At 59.1% G+C, this 21621-nt stretch overlaps 1 protein-coding gene across 5 annotated transcripts in view; it reads left to right on the top strand.

The window, feature by feature from the left end:
- Nucleotides 1-1382: 1382 nt before the first annotated feature.
- SEC16A (SEC16 homolog A, endoplasmic reticulum export factor) overlaps nt 1383-21621 on the top strand; it is a 33844-nt gene continuing 13605 nt past the window's right edge. For 2 of the 5 annotated variants that reach the window (XM_080819429.1, XM_080819432.1), the window contains exons 1-13: nt 1383-1513; nt 2145-2261; nt 6620-10265; nt 12064-12203; nt 15055-15152; nt 16229-16355; nt 16842-17013; nt 17112-17286; nt 18373-18515; nt 19072-19133; nt 19241-19379; nt 19786-20031; nt 21029-21126. In XM_080819429.1, coding sequence (XP_080675555.1) covers nt 6684-10265; nt 12064-12203; nt 15055-15152; nt 16229-16355; nt 16842-17013; nt 17112-17286; nt 18373-18515; nt 19072-19133; nt 19241-19379; nt 19786-20031; nt 21029-21126 — 4982 coding nt within the window. In that variant the 5' untranslated portion in view covers nt 1383-1513; nt 2145-2261; nt 6620-6683. Of the gene's footprint in view, nt 1514-2144; nt 2262-2530; nt 2668-6619; nt 10266-12063; nt 12204-15054; nt 15153-16228; nt 16356-16838; nt 17014-17111; nt 17287-18372; nt 18516-19071; nt 19134-19240; nt 19380-19785; nt 20032-21028; nt 21127-21621 lie in introns of those variants that run through there. The other 3 variants (XM_080819433.1, XM_080819431.1, XM_080819430.1) reach the window with 3 other exon arrangements.

Consider the following 21621-nt stretch of genomic DNA (forward strand, 5'->3'; position numbering starts at 1 on the left):
ACTTACAAACCGCTCTCCTGGAGCTACTTTATGCCCTGCAGGAGTGAGAGGCAGAGGCTCATGGCTGTGAGCCACCAGCCTTCAGCTGCCGCATGGGGGGCCCCTGACCCCCTCCCACAATGTGCTCAAGGTCTAGACCAGCGTTGTCTGATGGAAGTATGCCAGGCACATGTGGAACTTTAAACTTCCGACGAGCTACAGTAGAGGAAACAGATGAAATAAACGTTAATGATATATTTTACTCAATATACCCCAAATGCTGTCATTTCCATGTGTGACAGAGAGCCGCCAGCGGGCCGTTTGATGCTCCCGGCACCCTGGCCTCTGTCATGGACTTAAAGCCCATCCCAGCTCCGCCCAGCCCCGCTCGCAGGTGCTCAGTGGCAGCCTTCTCTGGACTGCGCAGGCTGCTGGGAGGGGAGGACGGCTATGCTAGCCAGTGCAGAGCCCTGGGTCTGGGCGCGCTGTCCACAGGGCTGCAGCTCGTTACGGAGCTTTGTGTGAGGAACTAACGACGACTCAGGAAAGGGCGACTGACTCCAGCCCCCACAGTTGGTCTTCAGGGAGGTGGTGCCATTTGTATGTAGCCTCCATGAGCCAGGAAGGAGGAGGAAGGAGAGAACGAGGGACATGCTGCAGGTTGAGGGAAGGACGGCAGCTGCGGTCAAGGCAGTGCACCCCCCCACCTGGCTCAGGCCCCTTGCCCCTGACGGGCCCAGGACAGTCCAGTTCCTGCCTGCTGCTCGGCTAAAGCACCAAGAGCACGTGGTCCAGGTGCTCACCCCGCCGGGACTCCGGGCTGGTGCAGACGGGATGGTCAGGGAGGGCAAGGAAGCTTAAAAGCGGCGGACCTGGGGCTCAGAGTCCAGGCTGCCTGACCTTTGGCCTTCCTGCGGGCCCAGATCCCTCTCCTGCACACCAGGCCACGAAGGGCCAAGGCCGTGAGGGCCTCCGTTCTGGAGACTTAACAGGAGGGAGGAGGGGATGGGCCCTTGCACCTCTGCCTCTGTTTCCCCCTTTCGGGGGAGTTAACAGGGACCGCCGTCTCTGCCAAGCCGCTTGTTGGGACAAGGTGACCACAGCAGGAAGTGAATCGAGGGCGGCGAGGCCCGGGGCTGAGTTCCAGCGCACGCGGACTCTGTGTTCACATCGGTTGGGACCTTGATTTCTGCAAGGCAAATGTTAGCTTAACAGAGTGGCCACGTCAGATGGGCTGAAAGTCCCCCGGCAGGCCCTGGGGCCCTGACAGCGTGGCCGCTCCCGGCCAACGTCACAGCACGCAAGTGGCTGAGGCACGCTCCTTCCTCCTTCCCAGGCTCCCGAGGCCACGGGTGACCAGGGAGCCCTCCCGCCTGGGCAGGCCTCAGCGGCTGCTGCTGCACAGCTGCGGCGGGCGGCGCGGGCACCGCGGGCTGCAGTCGGGTGGGCAGCGGCGCGCCTCTTCCCGCCCTGAGGACGGAGCCGGGGCAAGCGCGGGCAGGCGGCGCTCCCCCCCCCCCCCGCAGCTATGCAGGTGAGCGGACCCGGCCTGGTGCCTGCTTCCCCACCGACTGGACCTCCCTCTCCTCGCGGGGAAACGTGGACACGCAGAGCAGCACCGCCTCGTCCCCGCGGTCCTCCACGGGAGGGCCCGGACGCCGCCGTCCACGGGCAGGAGCGGCAGGCCAGGCGCGGAGGCCGGTCCCTGGGGTGGGCGCGCGCAGCACGGGGCACCCGCTCAACGGCCGCGGGACGCCGAACCGGGCCCCGGCTCCCGTGCAGGCGGCCGGGGGGCTGCGGCGGGCTCGGAGGGAGGGGACGGCGGGAGCAGCGGGGCGGGGCCGGGGCCGGGGGCCGCCTACAGGACGACGCCAGGGTCGGGCTCCCGAGGGCCGCGCGCCGACCGAAACGAACTTCCCGGGCCCAACTGGAACCCCGAGCCGCCGGCGGCCGTAACCAGGCAACCCGCGAGCCGCCGCGAGGTGCGCCGGCGCAGCCCGCCGCGGCGCCGGCGCATGCGCGGCCGCCTCCCGCCGGCCTCCAGCCTTGGAGGAAGTCCAACGGCAGGGTGGGAGGGTCGCGCCTGCGCCAGGGCGCCGCCGAGTAGCCGTTGTCGGCGGGGGCGCCCGCTGGCCTCGGTCGTTCAAGGCTGGTTCTTCACCTAGGTCTGACTGAAGAGCCCCGACTCTCCTCCCACCCTAAGACGAGAAAAGACTGGGAGAAAGAGCCGGCGGAAGCAGCGCGACGTCTCCGAACCGCCCGCCGCGCGCCCGGCCCGGCAGGTGGGCGAAGGGCGGGTCGCAGGGGGGCGGGGCCAAGGGGCGAGGCCAAGGGGGCGGGACGAAGGGATGAGCGCCGAAAGATTGGTCGCAGGCGAGGGGCGGGGCCAACGGATGGGTGGCCGGCGAGGGAGAGGGCGGAGCGAACGTACGGGGCGCAGCGTCACGGGAGCGGCCGCGATGGGCGGGGCTGATGGGCGTGGTGGGCGGGCGTGGCGCGCGCTGACGTCGCGGTCGGACACGTCGGCGGCGCGGCGGCCGGAGCCGGATGTGCCAAGATGGCTGCTGCGGCTGTCGTGTCTGCGCTCGTCGGTGCAGCCGGGCCGGCTTCCGCCCGCGGCTCCTGAGGGCTTGGCCCGGGGGTCGCGGACGGACCGGGCGGGAGCCTTGGCAGCCCTGTGACGCGCCGGTGAGGGCCGGGGTCGGGCGGAGGGGAACGGCCGGACCGGGCCCAGCCCGGAGCGGACAGCGCGTCTCCGGGTGCCGCCGGGGGGTCGGGCAGGGGTGCCGGGGGCGGGTGGGGACCCGTGGGGCCGGGTGGGCCGGGCGCGCGGTCCGCCTGCCGCGGCTCTGGCGCCCGCCTCGTCAGACTGAGGTCGACCCCACAGGGAGGGCCGGCGCTGTGGCGGGCTCGGCTGTGCCGACCCTTGGGTTGGCCCCGGCGGCCTGCGTGGAGGGGGTGTCGGGATGGCTGGAGGGCAGAGCGGGCCGGCAAGTTTGGGAAGAGGGGCGGCGTGTCCGGGACTACTTCGGTTGCGCGTGTGCTTTGCTTGGAGGCTGCCGAGTGGTGGTGTCCCCGTCGGTTGAGAGGTGTCCCGCGAGCCGCGCTGGTGAGCGCACGGGCTCGCAGCGGTGGTGTCCGCCGGGAGCTCCGTGGCCGGGCGACCGAGGTGTCGCGGCGGAGGTCGGCCCCTTGGTTTACGCCGAGACTCAGAGGGCTGTGGGACAAGATCATTACAGCTTTTGGGGCGCAGACGTTGCGGTCGCGGGTGTGCGCGCGTCGCAGCCGTTTAGGATCGGTTTTCGCTGCTTCGCCTGCAGACGCTCTGAGATGGCTCGGAAGTGCCCCGAGCTGCCTCACGTGTGTGCGGACGTTAACGAGCGCTGTCCGCCAGCCGCGGGTGCGGCGGGAGCGAACCGGGTCACGCCTGGTGTTGCTACACTGGTGCTTGTGCAAGTTGGGCGCCGCCGGCTCCCTGCAGGTGTTCCTCCCCCGTGCTGTTTCCTGCCGTTCTGGGGGCTGTTGTCTTGCAGAGATGAGGCAGAGGCATGTTCCTGCCGTTCATTCACCCTAAATAGTAGTAAGTCCCCAGATCGTCCGGAAAGCACTCTCTAGCGTAGCCTGTTGATTTTAATGATTCCTTTTTGTTCTGTAAAGCTCCTTCCTGAATGTCGGTGCGTCCTTCAGGATCTTTGTCGTTTTCAACTTTTTTTTTTCTTAAAGATTTTATTTACTTATTTGACACAGACACAGCGAGAGAGAGGGAACACAAACGGGGGGAGTGGGAGAGGGAGAAGCAGGCTGCCCGCGGAGCAGGGACTCCATCGAGCCCTATTCGGAACGCGATCCCAGGACCCTGGGACCACGACCGGAACCAAAGGCCCATGCCTAACGACGGAGCCCCCGAGGTGCCCAGATCTTTGCCATTTTTAACAGTGTTTAGACTCTGTTCTCTAAATGTTTGATCCTGTACTTAGGAAGGTTGGAGTTTATGGTGTCTTTGGATGGAGCGTCCCAGAGTCTGACAGGGACATCCACACTCACAGTTGCCGTGAGGGAGATTGTAGGCAAAGGGTCGTCTCCCAGGTGCCTTGTGGCACTCCTGTGGGTTTACACACTCCTTGCTTGAGGCAGCAGCTCTGAGAGGATAGGCGTGGGCTTCAGGTGTCTCGGTCCCACAGTCAGGAATTTGTATTGGACATAGGTTGTGCTTAAGCATTTCCCAGAGATACAAGGCGGTCTGCTCGAGGGCTGGGGTTATGCCTCCGTAAGAGCAGCAGCTGGTGCCTCTGAAGTACTGCCCTTTAAGTCAGGTGGTTGGAGGTTACAGGATGACTTCCTGGAGGGAGTTGAGCCCCCTGGGGTCAGGAGAGAATGTTCACGGTTGTTCTGGTTGGTCTGGATGCAGTCGGCATACTGGTTAAAAAGCTCTCAGTTTTGGGCTGGGGGGAGAGAGTAGGGGATTCTACTCTGTAGGGAAGTGATAGCGTTTGCTTATAACGTGGTTTTTAGTCTGGGAGTTGAGAACGTAGTTTTTAAAGAAAGTTTCTGTAAGGAAAGCGTGTAAGTATAAACCCGTGAAGTTGACATTTTTGATAACACTTCCCTATTAAACAGTAGTAGGGATTAAGGCATCCCAGAATCTGCTGGGGATAGAACTTTGTAAGATAAAACCCAGAAGAAACCTTGGAAATTGTCATATTGCTTCTCTCACTTTACAGATGAAGAGACAGGGTCACAGAAAGACAGGGAGTGTGCCTGGCACCCTTCAGCGGGGCACCCAGCCTTGCTCTCCAGCCGCACCTCCGCGGGGTAATCCTCCGGGCCTCTGCCGTGTGTGGTTTTTCTTTTCTTTTCTTTCCTTCTTTCCTTTTTTTTTTTTTTCTTTTTAAAGAAAAGCTTTAAAAAGCTGCTTAGAATGGCCGAGGGTCCTCTGCTAGAGCCTTGCAAGGAGGAAGTTGTGTCTTTTTTTTTTTTTTTTTAAAGATTTTATTTATTTTTTTGACAGAGATCACAAGTAGGCAGAGAGGCCGGCAGAGAGAGAGGGAGAAGCAGGCTCCCCTCGGAGCAGAGAGCCCAATGCGGGGCCCGATCCCAGGACCCCGGGATCATGACCTGAGCCCAAGGCAGAGGCTTTCACCCACGGAGCCACCCAGGTGCCCCCAGGAAGTTGTGTCTTGGAGGGTGTCCTGGGTGCCTCTGTTGCGCAGATAACAGGAAGAGGTTCTGCTTGCTCTACTCGCAGTCCGTGGGAAGCTGAGCTGTAAACGCTCTTGGTTTTGAAACAGCGGCTTATAACCCAGTGAGGTCTCCAGTGCTGATCCTAATAGAGTGCATTAAATGTGATTGAGTTTCAGCGTGCTCTTCCCCAGGAAGGTTCCCTGGTGGCCTGGGACAGAGCCTGTGTGGGCAGCAGTGGTAGTGGACTAATGGATTCCTAGGACTAGTTTCCAGAGAGGCATAGGAGCTTTCCTTTGTAAATAGCTGTATTTAAGAGACATTCATAAGTGCGTTCTTGTATCTGGCTGCCAGAAAGATTTCCAAGAGCGTTAATGTTGTACCTGTGCAGAAACGTGTGGGCTAGGCTCTAGAGTCCTTCTGCGATTTCTCCCTCTGATGTTGACTTATCCCGGTGATGGGCTGAGCTTACCCTGTTTGTTTGTGAGCGTGGTACTAGGGGGAAGGACTTACACATAGAAAAAGACAGTGACTGGGTTTTTGTCTTAAAAGTACAGGTTAACTGTTCAAGATTATACTTAATGTATTTTATTTAGAAAAAAAGCCACTCCCGCAAGAAAAAATACTGTAAAGATGAGTTTGTCCTTTGTTTTCTATAAAAGTTTTGTTGGCATTCTCTTATTGAAAACTTTTGAATAAAGTCAGTTGGGCAGTTTTAGAGCTGCTTTAAGTTTACTTGGGGTTTTCATCCCGGGCATAGTTGTTACAGCTCTGGTGGGCAGAGGCCACTTGTCCTGCTGATGCTCTGCCAGCAGTCATCACACAGAAAAGGAGACCTTTTCCCCGGGGGCATAAAAGGCGTTTTTATTTATTTTAGATTTTGCAGCTTGTACTACTTTGTACTCTGTAATGCTCTTTCATTAAAATGGAAATATAAATCTTCAACTTTTGATGTTAACTCGTGTGAGAAGTGTGACGTGCAGTGTTAATAGAGGAGTAGGCTCTTTCGGGGTCTGGTGATAATTTGGGGAGTTACCGTCATACCTGGTAGTAAGACCAGCAGTCCAGTTGTGTTTCATCTCTGCCTGCTCGGTGAGAGTGTCGTGGAGGCATCCGGCATTCCGCGCGGGTATTCAGCTGGGTTACGAGCCGCGGAGAAGGCAGTGACTTGAGTGAAGTCGGTCAGGGAGCTCCGGGCGCGGCCTGCGTTTGCAACCCGGGCTGGTGGTGTCTGCCTTCTTGCCTGCGCACTCAGCGGCCCTCGCAGCAGCAGCAGCAGCCCCTCCAGGCCGCAGTTCTGGGCGGGAGGGGCTGGGAGCAGGAACAGCAGGCGTCGGGACCGAAGACGCAGACTCTTGAGTGGTTTCCAGCCTCTCTCTGTTTTTTTAGTTTTCCTAATTCTGTCTGGGAGTTTGAACATATGGATTTTATGCTAATTTCTTCTTTTTCTTTTTCCATTCAGATTAAGGAAAACCTATGTCCTGCTTCTTCTTGTAAGCAGCATCTAGTTGTGCAGAAGATCAGCCATGCAGCCGCCGCCGCAGGCAGCCCCGTCAGGCACGGTTGGGCCACCTCCAGCTGGGACTCCTCAGAGCATGTTCTGGTCCAACAGACCGTATAGGAAACAGGCAAATAATAACGCACCTGTAACTCCGATCACCTGCCCGCTGCAGCCGGTGACGGATCCGTTTGCTTTCAGTAGACAGGCGCTACAAAGTACATCGTTGGGCAGTTCGTCCAAAACCAGTGCACCCATTCTGCAAGGCCCGGCCCCACCAGCGTTCCTTCAGCACCCTGGTCTGCCTGTGGCTCACACGAATGCTGAGGATACCCCCCAAGGACCGGTGTTGCAGCCCAGAGCAGATGGCAGTCTGTTTTCCAGTGTGCTGACCCCTTCAGCACCATTGGATCCCGAGGGGAACAGGAGTGCCGCGGTGGCTCCCAGCTCAGAACCTGAAGCTCAGACTCTGCCACATCCTCAGTACGTTCCAGGAGCGGGTGCAGACAGTTCTCACGGGGGCCGTCCGCACACGAACACACTTGGGCCCGATAGGCCCCTGAGTAGGCAGAACCCACATGACAGTGCCACGGCATCAGCACCATCCCCTTTCTTCCCTCAGCCTCGTCAGCAAATGCCAGGGCAGTGGGGACCAGGGCAGGGAGGCGCACAACCCTCAGGTCAACATTATTGGCCCCGCCCGGAAGGACCTGTTCAGAACGAGCTACCCCACGCCTCCAGCGTTTCTCACTTCCCTGCTCCGTCTACCCTGCATCATGGTCCCAGCCACGAGCAGCTCAACCCGCTGGTGTCTTTGCCAGGACCCTTAGCCGGTGATGGAAGCAACGAGGCGGCCTGCCTGCAAAGTGGAAACCGTTCAGCAAATAACTTTGATCCTGAAAATGTGTTCAGGCAAAATTCTAAAGTTGGGAATCCTCGGGCGAGCCAGGAGCTCAGGCCAAATCCGGGAGTGAACAAAGAGCAGTCGCCGGACCTTGCTCTCAGTAATCCCCTCACTCAGGGAAATAGCCCAGAAAGCCATTTGCACTGCCCTCCAGGGGCCGGGACCAGCCGAGCCGTGTCAGAAGCGGACTCTGGGGCTCTCTCCATGTTTTTCCAAGGAGGAGAGACAGAAAATGAGGAGAACCTCTCATCCGAAAACACCGGCTCTGCTGGTCGGTCTGACTTCGGTGGCTTCTCCCCCAGCCCCGCACTTGGTCACCCTCCTGCACACATGGGAGCAGGCGGCATCTACCAGGCCTTTCCCCGAGGTTCCAACAGCGAGGCCACGCAGCAGGGAGGACACCCGCAACCTTACTTTTATCAGACTGCAGGCGCCCCGCCTGACCACCCCACCACAGCAAGCGCTCCCATGACCACGTGGGGCGGCGCACCCGGCGCAGGGGTGCACGCCGCCAGCAGCTCGCAGTCTGAGAATGTGGAAGACCTTGAATTCATTCAGAATCAGGAAGTTCTGCCAAGTGAGCCTCCGAGTTTGGACCTCTCCTCCCCCAGCGATCAAGTCAGATATGGGCCCCTGCCCGGGCCAGCCGTTCCCAGGCTTGGCGTTGTGGGTCACTCTGGAGGTGGGGGCCCAAATCTCGAGGCCCCGGATTCAGCACCGCACCCTGTGCGGTCTGATAGTGTGTCATCTGGTTACAGCGGCAAGAGCCACAGGAATCTCCCGAGTGTAGCCAGGCCCCAAGATGTAGGCACTTTCATTCAGCAAGAAGTTGGAAAACCTGAAGATGAGTCTCCGGGGAGTTTTTTTAAGCAAATTGATTCTTCTCCTATGGGAGGAGAGACAGACGAGACCACTGTGAACCAGAGTCACCACGGCAGCCTGTCCCAGCCCTCAACCCCAAGCCCCCCAAAACCCACTGGAATATTTCAGACAAGTGCAAATAGTTCTTTTGAACCAGTGAAATCCCACTTAGTTGGAGTCAAACCCATCGAGGTCGATCGCGCCAACATGGTGGGTGAGGTGAGAGGGGCCGTTGCCCACCAGAAGCCGCGCAGACCCGCTGCTGCCCCGCCTGACACCTCCCCTGGCAACCTGGAGCAGCCCCCGGACAACATGGAGACCCTGTTCACGCTCCAGGCCTGTTCTCCCCCCTTTTCTGTACCTGCGGAGCCGGGGCACGGGCTCGTGCACACCGGGGCACCGCTCCTGGAAACTCTGCCCCTGGCAGCCGAGAAAAGGCCTTTGGCCAGAGCCCAGGGGGTTGTGAAGTGTGAGAGCCCAGTGACGACGCTGTGGGCGCAGAACGAGTTGCCAGATTTTGGAGGCAACGTCCTTCTAGCTCCGGCTGCTCCTGCGCTGCACGTGCCTGTGAAACCGCAGCCGTCGGAAGTGATTCAGCCTCCGGATGAGGGCTTGTCCGCTCTGCAGGCCCGGCAGCCAGGCTCTGGCCTTCTGCAGAGTGGGGACAACACTGGTGCTTCTGAGAACCTTGAGAACCCTCCCAAGATGGGAGAAGAGGAGGCCCTCCCATCCCAGGCAAGTTCTGGCTATGCTAGTCTCTTATCCTCGCCGCCCACTGAATCTTTGCAGAACCCACCAGTCTTGATTGCCCAGCCTGATCGGAGCTATAATTTGGCTCAGCCCATTAATTTTTCTGTGTCCTTACTGAGTCCTAATGAGAAGAATCAGCCCTGGAGAGATGCTTTGGTCGGGGATAAACCCTCGGCAAGCAGCTGGGCTCTCGGGGGGGACTCTGGAGACAGTGCCCCTGTGTCTGGGAACACAGCCGGCCCTCTCACCCGCTCGCCTTTGCCTAACAGTTTCACGCACAGTGGTTTTCCACAAGTTCCTGGTACTTCAGAGATAGTTTCTAATCAGCCTGCTACTTTGCTGGTTCAGCCACCACCGCATCCAGTTCCAAAGAACTTGGTTTCAGAAAGCCAAAATACTGACAACGCAGAGAATGGTCTTCCCGAGTTGGTTAGTGGCCCTTCTGGAAGCACAGGCGTGACGTTGGTGCCGCCTGCGAACGCTGCCGCGGCACCTGCTGGTCATAAGGCAGATCGCTCCAGTCATCGGGAAGAAACTTCTGGAGCCCTAGACTTCACACTCAGTAGGACTTTGGAAAGTCCTCTAAGAATGTATAGCCCACCCCATTCTGACGGCTCCGCGTGTCCGCACGCTGCCAGCAGTCATCCGAGGCCACCTGGGCCAGGGCCGCGTAACTCAGACCGTTTCTACCAACAGGTGATGAAAGACACTCAGGACCAGCGTGGCCTCGAGAGAGCCCAGCAGGAGCCAGCACCGCCTCCTCCACAAGGGCCCAAACCGACATGTTCAGCACCTTCAGACCCGGGAAGTCCACCTGTGCAGGGACAGCCCCAAAACTCGGTCCCACCACCCCCAAGTCCAGCTCCGGCTGACACAGGTCAGCCGCTTCCGCCCCGGCCGCCTCGGTCCTCCAGCGCATCGGTCGCGTCCGCCAGCTCGAGCCAGGCAGCCGTGCGGTCGGACCAGCACTGGCTGCAGCCGCCTCCTCCAGACTTGGCGTCTTACTACTATTACAGACCGCTGTACGATGGCTACCAGTCCCATTACCCCTCGCTGTACCCGCTGGAGCCTGGCGTGGCCCCCCTCTATTACCAGGTATGGTCAAGCTCTCGCACTCGAGCCCCGTGACCAGTGGTTCCTTTCTCTAGAGTTGTGGGCCGTGGTGGGCTCCCGTTGCTTGGTTCAGAAGTAACCCATAGTGCCACCACCGTGCCGAGGGCTGGCACCGTGGCGGGGACAAGCGCGCCTCTCGTGGATGCCCAGTGCAGCCTGTCTCTTGGGAGTTTACTCTGCACGGCTGTGTGTTGCGTCGTAAGGGGTACCTGATTATTTCACACGGTATCCTTCAACTCCCGTGGCTGAGAAGCCGTCTGTCTCTTGTCCCAGCGGCGGCTTCTCTGTGGAGAAGCTTCGGGAAACTGGGATAGCCCCTGCGAGCTTCAGCGTGGTTTTGGTGCGAAACACCTACCTGGCGAGTCGCAGGGACCTGTAGTCTTTGAGGTCCTTCCTTGAGAATAAAAACGTTTAGAGGTAAAAGTTAGGTCTGGAACGTCATCCTAGTGAAACAGCTAAGGGGGATGAAATCACATAGACTCTGAGGCATGCGGTGGCCTCAGCAGCGGGGTGGGGGCGGCCGCCGTGCTGCACGGAAGCCTCGGCCTGCACACGGTGGCACGTGCCGGCGCGTGAGCCTTGCTGCGGGCGGGTTCTGCCCGGCCTGTGTCGCTCTGAAGCGCGTGCTTCGAGCATACACGTTGGATCGCTGTCTGCGTCTCATCACGTCTGGTCCCAGCCCGGCATCACCCGAGGTTAGCTGAGTGCAAAGGAGTGTGGACTAGAGGTTTGGAAAGCACGGTCCTCCTGGGCGGGGGCGGGTGGCCATCCTGGGCTCTCGTAGTCAGAGATGGATGGGGTTGGGCCGGGCGGCAGCTCCCAGCGACGGGAGGCTTGGGTCTCCTTTGTGGGCTTTGAGCATCTTTGGGAATGTGTGAAGAGCGCACAGCTAACCACCGAGAGCAGCAAATCCTAGATTCTGGAAGGAGCCTCTAGGACTCCTGTTGTTGCCACACGTGGAAATTGACTTCCGACGCGCCTAGAGCCGGGGGTGCTGGCAGAGTATGAGGGGGGCAGCGTACCCGCTTTGGGTCCTTTGTGCGGCGGCTATGTGTGCGTCCCGGGACCTCCAGCCAGAGCCCGGCATCACCTCTGGGAGCCCGCTTCCTGGTGCCCCCTGGCCTTGTCGCCGCAGCCTGCAGCAGTGGTCAGGAATGAGTCCGTTTTACGTGATTCCTCCTCTTTTGCCAGGTGATGGCAGAGAGTCAGGCTCGTAGACCAGAGGGCTGGTTCCGTCTCCTGCCGGGATCGCTTCATTCCTGCCCCCGGTCTTCACGTGGCCGCCCCTTAGAGACAGAGCCGTGGCCATTCATCGGTCCGTAATGGGGCTGAAAGCTTCAGGAGAGGAAAATGTGATCCTCTCTTGGAGGCTTCCCGGAGCTTGGGGACGCACACTGAGGCGGAACCCTGGGTAGTTTGCTTACCTAAGATGGTGTCTGAAACAGCACAAACTTGGGGGGGTCACAGCACCTCCACATTCAAGACCTCGGGGACCAGAAGCCCAGTGGGGCCCTCTAGAGTCTCCGTGGCTCCGTAGGGGCTGCCCGCTGACACACTGGCCGTCTGCTGAGTAGGCCCAGGGCGGTCCCTTCGAGGAGGATCCTGCCGCCCACCGACGGCCGCAGATTTCCGACTGTCGGCTTTCTGTTTTGCATGAAGGAAGCCCCCCGTCCAGTGCTTCTCGTGGAGGGCCGTCCCCGGTGCCATTTAGAGCTGGTGCCAGTGGCTTGATGTGTTGTCTCTTTACTGGTCTCTGATGTTAAACACACCCTTCTTCCAGCAGGATGTCTACGGCCTGTGTGAGCCCAGGTACAGGTCCTACGACAGCACGGCGTCTGCCTATGCTGAGAACTACCGCTACTCCGAGCCTGAGCGACCCAGCTCCCGAGCAAGTCACTGCTCAGACCGGCCACCTGCCAGGTGATGGGCCCCGTGGCGCTGGCTGTGGGAGTAACACGGTGCCCTGGGAAAGACAGCGCTCGTGAAGAGTTGTATCGGCGTGTTTCTTCTGTGTGTAATCGGCACAGGCAGAGCATACGGGCACTTTGGAATGGGACAAAGCCCTCCCCCTGCGGCCATGTTGTGCAGTCAGCCAGCACTGGGGCGGGCAGACCCTTGGCGGGGTCCTCTCGGGGCCAGCTGGTCACCCCACTGCTGAGGCACACTCGGCTCTGGCGTTCGGCTGCCGGGGTGTCCGGGGCCCTTAGACCGTGGCAGCTTTGCCCTCGCACTGAGCCTCTGCCGTGCCACTAATCACAGATGTGCTTGATTCTTCGGCCAGGACGACTGCCCACGTCCCTTTCCCAGCCCAGCCCTGCCCCCTGTGCCAGAGGCCCCTGCACACCTCTGTCCTGCTGCTCTCTCTTGCTGACCAGGCACATCTCGGCTGTGGGATTATGGATGAAGGGTTCTTCTTTCTTTCTTTTCTTTTCTTAAGGTCTGTTTATTCAAGAGAGAGCAAGAGTGCGGAGGGAGGGGTGGGGGAGGGAGAATGTCAAGCAGATTTCCTGCTGAGCGTGGGGTCCGACACTGGGCTTGACCTCACGACCCTGAGATCGTGATCTGGGCTGAGATCAAGAGTCGGATGCTTAACCAACCGAGCCTCCCAGGCACGCCTGGATGAGGGATTTTGAAAGATCCCTGACTTAGCCAAGCGGGACCTCAGCGGGGCCCGGGGCTCCCACTCAGAGCCGCAGGTAGAGCTGCAATGGGCAGCTGGCCTGTTCCCAGTGCGGTGTTGCTGCCTGCCTTCCAGAGCCCTTCCCCCGTACTCGCCCATCGTCAGGTTAGCGGCGGGACGAGTCACAGGGGTATGTTTTACTACCAGAGTACGTGGCTTCTTGAACTTGTAATAGAGGAGGTGTGATCGCCAATGGAGACCTCGTGCGTGTGCTGCCTTTCAGAATCTTGGGGTCCTGTTGCTGGTCCTTGGGGTCCTTGATAGCTTGTCTGCAGATGAGGCTCCGTCTGCGTGAGCCTTTGCCTTTCAAGCTGCCCTCTCCATGCACCACTGACCTGCATGTGGCCTAGCCTTCTAGGAACTTATGTAAGAAAGTTCCCAAGGGGTTAGCTCTTGGATAAGCACCTGGAAGGAGAGGTTTGAGGTTAAGTATTCTGACTCAGGGAAAGCCGCGGGCAAGTGATTCCTAGAAGCCCGTAGGCATGGAGCAGGGCCCGGCCAGGGCACAGCTCGCCACCCCGGTTCCTGTCTGCTTGCCCACCTGCAGGTTAACGTGGAACCTCATTCTGAGACACTGAAGGTGGCCCCGTGCCCTTGAAAGTCACCCAGCCAGAGGCCGTGCCAGGTTGCACAGGAGTGGTCCCATCCCATCTCACAGTGTCTCTGTCCTGTTGTCTTCACCGGTCTCCTGTGCCGGCTCTGTAGAGCAGCCTGTCCTTCCTGCCCTGCTTTGGTTGGCGGATGTGTGTGCGTGTGTATGTGTGCTCGTGCTTGGCATGAGCACGTCCCTGCACGAACGTGTCTTTCGTTTTTGTGGCTGTCTTTGCTGGTGGATGAACGGGCTTGGTTGGTGAGGGCAGCGAGGAGGTGGTGTGCTCTTGGTTCTGCCCTGTGTCAGATCATTATTCTGAGCCCACCACTGGTGTTGTTGGGCGGCCCCCACTCTGCAGATGGGTGGGGTGGAAGGTTCTCCTCCAAAGCCCTGGGAAGGGGCCTTGTTCCTACAGCTGAGCCACGGGAGTGGGTGTTCCTCCCGGGCCGCCCGGCCTCAGCTGAGTGAGACATTCCTGAAGAGCCTTGAGAAAATCACGTTTTAAATATCAAATATTGTCTAAAACTTGTTATTAACAAATACAAATGCTGGTAAGTGTTCCTGAGAGTCCGACTGCCCCGGAGGGCGGCTCAGTCGGCTCAGTGTCCAGCTCTTGATTTCGGCTCAGGTCTTGATCTCAGGGTTGTGAGATCGAGCCTCCCTGTAGGGCTCTGGGCTGGGTGTGGAGTCTGCTTGGGAGTGTCTCTCCCTCTGCCCCTCCCCTGTCCTCCCAGTCACTGCGTGCATGTGCTCTCTCTCTCTCATTCTGTTGGAGGGGGAAAAAAGGAATCTTACTCTGTGGAAGGTCTGACAGCTGACATCACTAAGTTCTGCTTTATGTGCGCTGAGTCAGACTAGTAGCTTGGTCTGTGAGGCCGGCCTCCATCAGGCGCCTTTTCGGTCTCACAACAGTCAATTTTAAGAGGCCCACGCCCGGGGCTAAGCCAGCCACAGCCCCGCACCTGGACGCACAGCGTGATGCGTCCAGAGAACGTGGCACATGGTCTGTGTGCGTGGGTTTGACGGCTCAGTGCGTTTTGCTCCCGCTGAGTGCGATTCCAGAGACCCGAGAACTCGTTTGAGCCTTGGCATGCAGGACTGAGCACACAGAGGGCGCCGGCTCGTGCATGCCGTGTGGCGCTTAAATAGGTACTCCAGAGGGGGGTTTTAAAAATTCTGTGTATTTGTCAGAGAGAGAGCACAAGCCAAGGAGGCAGCAGGCAGAAGGGGAAGCAGGCTCCGCGCCGAGCAGGGAGCCCGATGCGGGACTCGATCCCAGGACGCTGGGATCATGATCTGAGCCACGCAGGCGCCCCAAGAGAAGAATTTTAATGAGCCATGTGGGAGGGGGTCCCGGCCTCTCCCCGTGACTGTTTGGGATTTCTGGCGTGTGTTTTTGCGGGTGCCGACACCACGGCAGTTGAGTGCGTGGCCCGACATCCCAGGCTCGTCTCAGAAGTGAGTAGGCAGGTTGCTTTAATGGTGTCGTGTGCTTTCAGGCAAGGGTACCCCGAAGGTTACTACGATTCCAAAAGTGGATGGAGCGGCCAGAGTGACCACTATGCGGACTACTGCTCGGGCCAGTACGAGTACGGAGGTGCGTGCGGGCTTCCCCATGACCCCTGTGGGCGCGGCCCGGTGCCCGGCTGTGCTCTGCGATTGTTTCTCAGGAGACTTTTCCGTTTGTTAGTCCTCGTGTGTTTTTAATCCAGGAGCCAAAAGTAGTTGAAAGTAAGCTGTGTCTGGAAATGCTTATGTCGCTGTTTTTCATTAGGAAATGACGATTCGATTCTAGCGTTAATGTCTCTATCACGGTAGTCGTTTCCTTTGACTTTCTAGCAAAGCGTGGTGATGAGTAGTTCCAGAGCAGCCTTGTCTTTACATGGTTACTTAAACTGATCAAAGTAAATAAAGTGGGACACCAGCTTCTGGGTCGCACTGGCCACGTCTGGCATGCCAGTGGCCTCCCGTGGCCAGGAGCCTCCTACTTGTGCGGTGTAGACATCAGATGTCCCGGCTACACCAGGTGCTGCCTGCTGGTCTTGGCGTGTTCCTCCTGGTCCCCGTCCCCGTGTGCCCATCAGCGGCCCTGCCTCTCCCTACTGCGTGGTGCCAGGGAGGGTCCCGGGCCCACAGCCTCTTGGGTGTCCCTGCACGGCCACCCCGTCTGCTGCTTCCCACAGGCCTCTTTTCCTCCTGTGTTTGTACCGTTGGAAACTTAAAGTCCACTCACACGTGCCGAAAGTGGCACATCTAGTTTATAACGTTAACACTTTTTTTTTTTTTTTCGATTTTTTAGTTTTGGAATATTTCTTAAAACGTTCTAGGTCATGTTAGAAGACACGTAAGGGAAGTTTGTAGTCATGGGATTAAGTGTTAAAAAGTCGAGACTATGAACAAAATTTAACAGAGATGTCTTCTAGCGGATTTTTAATCATGTGTGTGGAGAGAACACCCAGTGGCCAGCAGGTGTCACGCATATAGGCGGGACACCACCCGGGTCTCACAGTTAATGGTCTCCAAGGTCATGCTGATTTGGGGGAGGAAAGTTGGGTTCCTCTAAGAGCCTGGAGGCATTCTTCAGTCCTGGGGTGGTACGGTGTCTCTGGCTCGGCTTTCTGAGGAATGTCTTATCTCTCCTGTTGTCATAAACCATGAATCCCCTGCTTACAGACCCAGGTCGCTGGGACCGGTACCACTATGGTTCCAGATTCAGGGATCCCCGCACCTGTGACCGGAGGTATTGGTATGATGCTGAATACGATGCATACAGGAAAGAGAACTATGCTTACGGCGACAGGTTGGTACAGCGCGCTTGATGAGAAGGGCTGCTCATAATCAGAGCTTTGCTCCTGCGTCTCTGCCCTCGTGTCTGTCAGTTACCCGAGTTGCTGTTGTGTTTGGGATCCTGGTGAGCAGCTGACACTGGGGTCACTGTCTGAAAGAGAACCAGGCCCTGCTGGCAGTTCCCACCTGGGCTGTTGGAGGGGAACTGGCCTCAGCACAGGCGCTGGAAGTCGGCTCCTCCTCTTCTTGGGTCTGGGAGAGGCGTGGCTGCGCAGACGCAGCATGAACTTGAAGGATGTTTCTCCAGATCTGAAGGCAGGGATCTGAACTTGGGCTTGGGATGTGGCTGCTCTCCCGAGGGAAGGGCCTGACTGGTCTTCTAAGGGTCACGATCCCCACGGGTGGTGACGACGTGGTGCTCGCTGTTGGGTAGCAAAGGGCTGTCGTCCTGGCGTCACCCACTGTCCTCTTTCCTCGCCTCTGTCCCTGGTTCCAGCAGGTCCGAGAGGTACGATGATCCTTGGAGGTACGACCCTCGCTTCACGGGCAGTTTTGACGATGACCCCGAGCCCCACAGGGATCCTTACGGGGAAGAGACGGACAGGCGCAGCGTGCACAGCGAGCGCTCGGCCCAGAGCCTGCGCAGTAGCTTCAGCTCCCACTCGCGTCAGGTGGGGACCCTCTCCCCGTCCCTTCATATGTGACCGCATGCCTGACTCCCCTGTGTTCCCAGGAGTTGATTTTTCCTGTTTGCTTTATGTTTTCCCAGAGTCAGATTTACAGAAATCACAGTGTGGCTGCTGCTCCCTATGAGGCCCTGCCTCCTCCCGGCTCCTTGCCTGGCGATTATGCCTATGGCGCCTACGGCAGCAATTTTGGCAGTGCCCAGGGCTTCCCGGAGTACGGCTACACTGCCGAAGTGGGCTGGCCCACCACAGAGCCAGGTGTGTGTGTGCGTGGCACCCAGTGCTTGCACAGGTGCAGAGGGAGGTCGAGTCACACTGCCAGCGTAGGCTCGCAAGCCTAGGGTGGTGGAGGGAATGGATTTCAGCTCGTGGGAATTGCTGGTGGCGTGGCCTAGTCTTTTGTGCAGAATAAGGACTGCTGTGAGTCCCAGAGCTTGTCACGGCGGCCAAGAGCTGCCCGGCCTGTCCGTAGTGGCCACGTCAGTGTGTCTCTGAGGACAGGCTCCTTGCCAGCCTCTTGGGTGCGGCCGCACTGCTTCCCGGTGCTGGCCACTTGGGTAAGTAGTTTGTGTGGGAAACTCCTCATTCCCGTTGCAAAGCTCTTGTGCACAGACTTGTTACCTGGGCCACGTTCTCAGCCCCTCTCGGAGACAATCCATCAGACGCTTTCCCTGGGAGCCATCGATTGCAGCGGTGTGTGTCAGGCCCTGTGCAAATCTCTGTGCGTCAGGCGTCAGCCGTCGTCATCCTTGTCGGTGCCCCGTGCTCGTCGCTGCCGGAAGCCGGCCTCTGGAGGAGGAGCTGGGGGCACGGACGCTCCGGTGGGGCCTCCGGCAGCCGGCGGCCAGACGCTGCTTCCGAGTAGCCTGTGCTCGATGCATGGGGCTGTTTTATAGGATTTTTGTTTCCAGAAGAGAATAGTTCTCATTTTTAACAGTTGAAACATTTTCTGACGTACACCTGAGTGCTCCTTTTTTTTCTTTTTTTTTTAAAAGATTTTATTTATTCTTCTGACAGAGATCACAAGTAGGCAGAGGGGCAGGCTGAGAGAGAGAGGAGGAAGCAGGCTCCCCACTGAGCAGAGAGCTCAATGCGGGGCTCGATCCCAGGACCCTGGGATCATGACCTGAGCCGAAGGCAGAGGCTTAACCCACTGAGCCACCCAGGCGCCCCCTAAGTGCTCCTTTTTGATAGGATGTTTCATAATTACCGCCTTCCGGGAAAGCCAGGTTGTTGTGATCAGTCCGACCTGGGGTGCCAGCCATATGGGCACTTGGAAAAGCTGTCCAAAAGCAGTAAAAGGTGACAAGCTGATTTTTTGTTTCTCACTTTATTTAAACGTAGCTCCGTCGAGACCAACTTCTCCAGAGAAGTTTTCAGTGCCTCACGTCTGTGCCAGGTTCGGGCCTGGGGGTCAGCTCATCAAAGTGGTCCCGAATCTGCCCTCGGAAGGACAGCCTGCGTTGGTTGAAATTCACAGCATGGAGGTAATTGCGTGAGTGGAAACTGCGTCACGGGACTGTGTTCCGAAGAAGCGACCTTGGAAGATGCTCTTTTCCCACGAGACTTCGGCTCACGGTGGTTGTGCTGTGCTGGGCCGTTTCTGCTCTCAGAGGGCGGGACGCTGAGCGCCTGGCGGGTGGCACCTTCAACTTAGTTCCGTTGAAGATTTGTTTTGTCTTTCTGTGTGTCTCTGGCTTGGCAGGGAGGACCCTGCTCGTGTTCACCTCGTGGCTTTTGATCACGGGTAGAGGAGCTTTGTGATCTGGTGGCAGGTGGGGTGGGGGCCTGTTCCGCGGCCCTGGCAGGCCTCTTCTGAGCATGTGTGAGGGCCCTGCCTCCATTGGCGGGGAGACCTGGTTCTAAGTGCTTCAGAAAGAGTTTGACAATCACGGTGGGGCAGCAGACAGGCCCGCGCTGTGGGGGGGCGGGCAGGGACGGCGCCGGGAACTTAGCCAGAGCGGCCGGCGGGCATGGGCGGGCGTCACTGCGCGCCTGCCCCCCGCGAGCTGCTTTCTCTCTGCACCCCTCCGCCCCCCTCAGACCTTGCTGCAGCACACGCCGGAGCAGGAGGAGCTGCGCTCGTTCCCGGGCCCGCTCGGCAAGTACGTTCCCCGCCGAAGCGTTCTCGGCGTCCGCGCGGAGGCGGCTGCCGCACTGGGCCTCGCAGACACGGGTGTCGCTGTTCACGGAGCGTGTGTCCTTCTTGCAGGGATGACACCCATAAAGCGGATGTCATTAATTTCGCACAGAGCAAAGCTACAAACTGTTTGCAGAACCAGAGTTTAATTGACAAAGAGTCTGCGAGTCTTCTTTGGAATTTCATTGTCCTCTTGTGCAGACAGAACGGGGTACGTTTCTGTTGGCCTGCGGCTCGGTCCCCCCAGAGGCCTTGGGTGGGAATCCCGCACCACACAGTGTGTGGCGGACAGTGGCGCTGTCCAGGGGCTCGCTCAGGGAGACTGTCCTTGTGGTGCTTTGGGGAAGTGGAATTCAAGGACGTGGGGTTTGGGGCGAAGGGAGGTTCGGGTCCGCCTCTGTCTGGTCATCTGCAGTCTGTCCCTCCTGCTCCCGGCCGCGTCCTGAGCAGTGGCTCGTGCCTGTGGAGTTGAGGGGAGGGTGCTCGCCCGAGGAGTCCTGTTCGGGGCCTCACTGGACCTGGACCAGTGCCCACCCCCCCCACCCCCCCGCCCGCCGGAGGAAGTTCTGTGTGGAGTGAAGCACTTTGTTCTCCTCCTGCCCCTGCGGCCCCTGCAGACCGTGGTGGGAACAGACCTCGCCGAGCTTTTGTTACGAGACCACAAAACCGCGTGGCTTCCCGGGAAGTCACCCAACGAGGCCAACCTGATTGATTTTACTAACGAGGCTGTGGAGCAAGTAGAGGAAGAGGAGTCCGGGGAGGCCCAGCTCTCGTTTCTCACCGACAACCAGGCTGCCGGCAGCAACACCCTCGAGAAGGAGACGGAGAGGTTCCGGGAGCTGCTGCTGTACGGCCGCAAGAAGGTGAGTGGCCGCGAGCCCCCGGGGTCCCCGGGTGGGCCCTAGCGTGCGCGGTCCTGCTCTCGGGAGCGGTGGCACCGTGACTGCGACCCGGGGCTAGTGTCTGTGGAGTCTGGTGTGTCCGCTCCCGGCAGCAGAGTCGTCTGCCGAAGGTTGCCAGGGTCGGAGACTTGCCCGTGCTCAGGTGCGCCCCTGCTGTGTACATGTCTCAGACAGACCCGTGCGCGGGACAGAAGTCAAACCGTCTCGCACGGTTAGGCATGCATTCGCTGTCACCTCAGCGGAGCGGGTGCCGGGGGGGGTGCCCCACAGTGGCCCAGCACCAAGCCCTGGCCACGGAGGGAAGCTCTCTGTGATTGTGCCGCCCGGAGGGTGGGCCGCGCCTGCGCTCTGGCGGCTGGGGTCTTGTGGGCCCAGAGTACTTGGTACTTCAAGGGCAGCTGGAAAGCTCTTATTTGGTGAATAAACCATTTTCATGTGGACATTTTACGACGGATCGGAGCTGTGGGATCTGTCAGCTTTGCTCAACGTTTCCCTCTGCTGTGAGCCGTCCATCTCTGTGAAGAGGCTGTCCCCTGAGTGCTACCCCAGATGATTCTGGATGCAGGGGGGCCGTGTTAGTAGAGACTCCGTCCGTGTGGAGGTGGTCATTGTGGAGGGCACAGTCGGAGGCAGCAGGACTGCTGCTCGCCCGTCCCTGTTCCTCATCCGGGTGCTTGCTCCGGACGCTGGCCGCGGGCAGCCGGCCCAGCAGCACGGGCCTTCGCAGACTCACTGCCCCAGCGACTTTCCGGCTCGGGCAGATGGGGAAAAGCGGGCTGCTGCTGTGTGTCTGAACCGGGCGCGTGTGTTGGCGGGCCCGTGACTCACGCACTCCTTCAGTGCGCTCCAGTCCCTTGCCCCCGCCGCCCACCATGCGTGATGACCCCCGGGTGTAGCTTCTGCTTGCGCACGTCACTGAAGTTCTGGGGACGTGGGTAACCACTGACATGCTTTGCAGGATGCTTTAGAGTCTGCGATGAAAAACGCCTTATGGGGTCACGCCCTGCTGCTTGCAAGTAAGATGGACAGCCGGACACACGCCCGCGTCATGACCAGGTAGAGAATCTTGCCGTGTAGCTGTTTCTGGGCACGTCCTGCTGGCCCAGTCGCGCTGCCTGGTCAGCTCTTGGAAGCACTGTGACCTGCAGGGCTTGTCATGGAAAGCTGAGGCATGTCCCCTGCACCGGGCTGCTGTCACACTGGCACGGGCATGCTGGGCCCTCTTCCCCGCGCTTGTGCTGCTGAGGGCCTTGTAAACGTTTTTTACCACAGAGTTTTCTACGCTCTGCAAAACCACCGTGAATTCTTTAGTCTTTATTTTCTCAATTCATTTGTTGAAATGCTGGGCTTTGTACACTGTGCCTGGGTCAGGCCCCCGACGGTCATCAAAGGGCCAAAATGAACCGGGCTTGTTTCTGTTTGTCATTTAAACAGGGCCAGCTGGGGCGCCTGGGTGGCTCCATGGGTGAAGCCTCTGCCTTCGGCTCAGGTCATGATCTCAGGGTCCTGGGATCGAGCCCCGCGTCGGGCTCTGCTCCGCAGGGAGCCTGC

The sequence above is a fragment of the Martes martes genome (assembly GCF_963455335.1).
Source record: "Martes martes genome assembly, chromosome: 12".
Lineage (NCBI taxonomy): Eukaryota > Metazoa > Chordata > Mammalia > Carnivora > Mustelidae > Martes > Martes martes.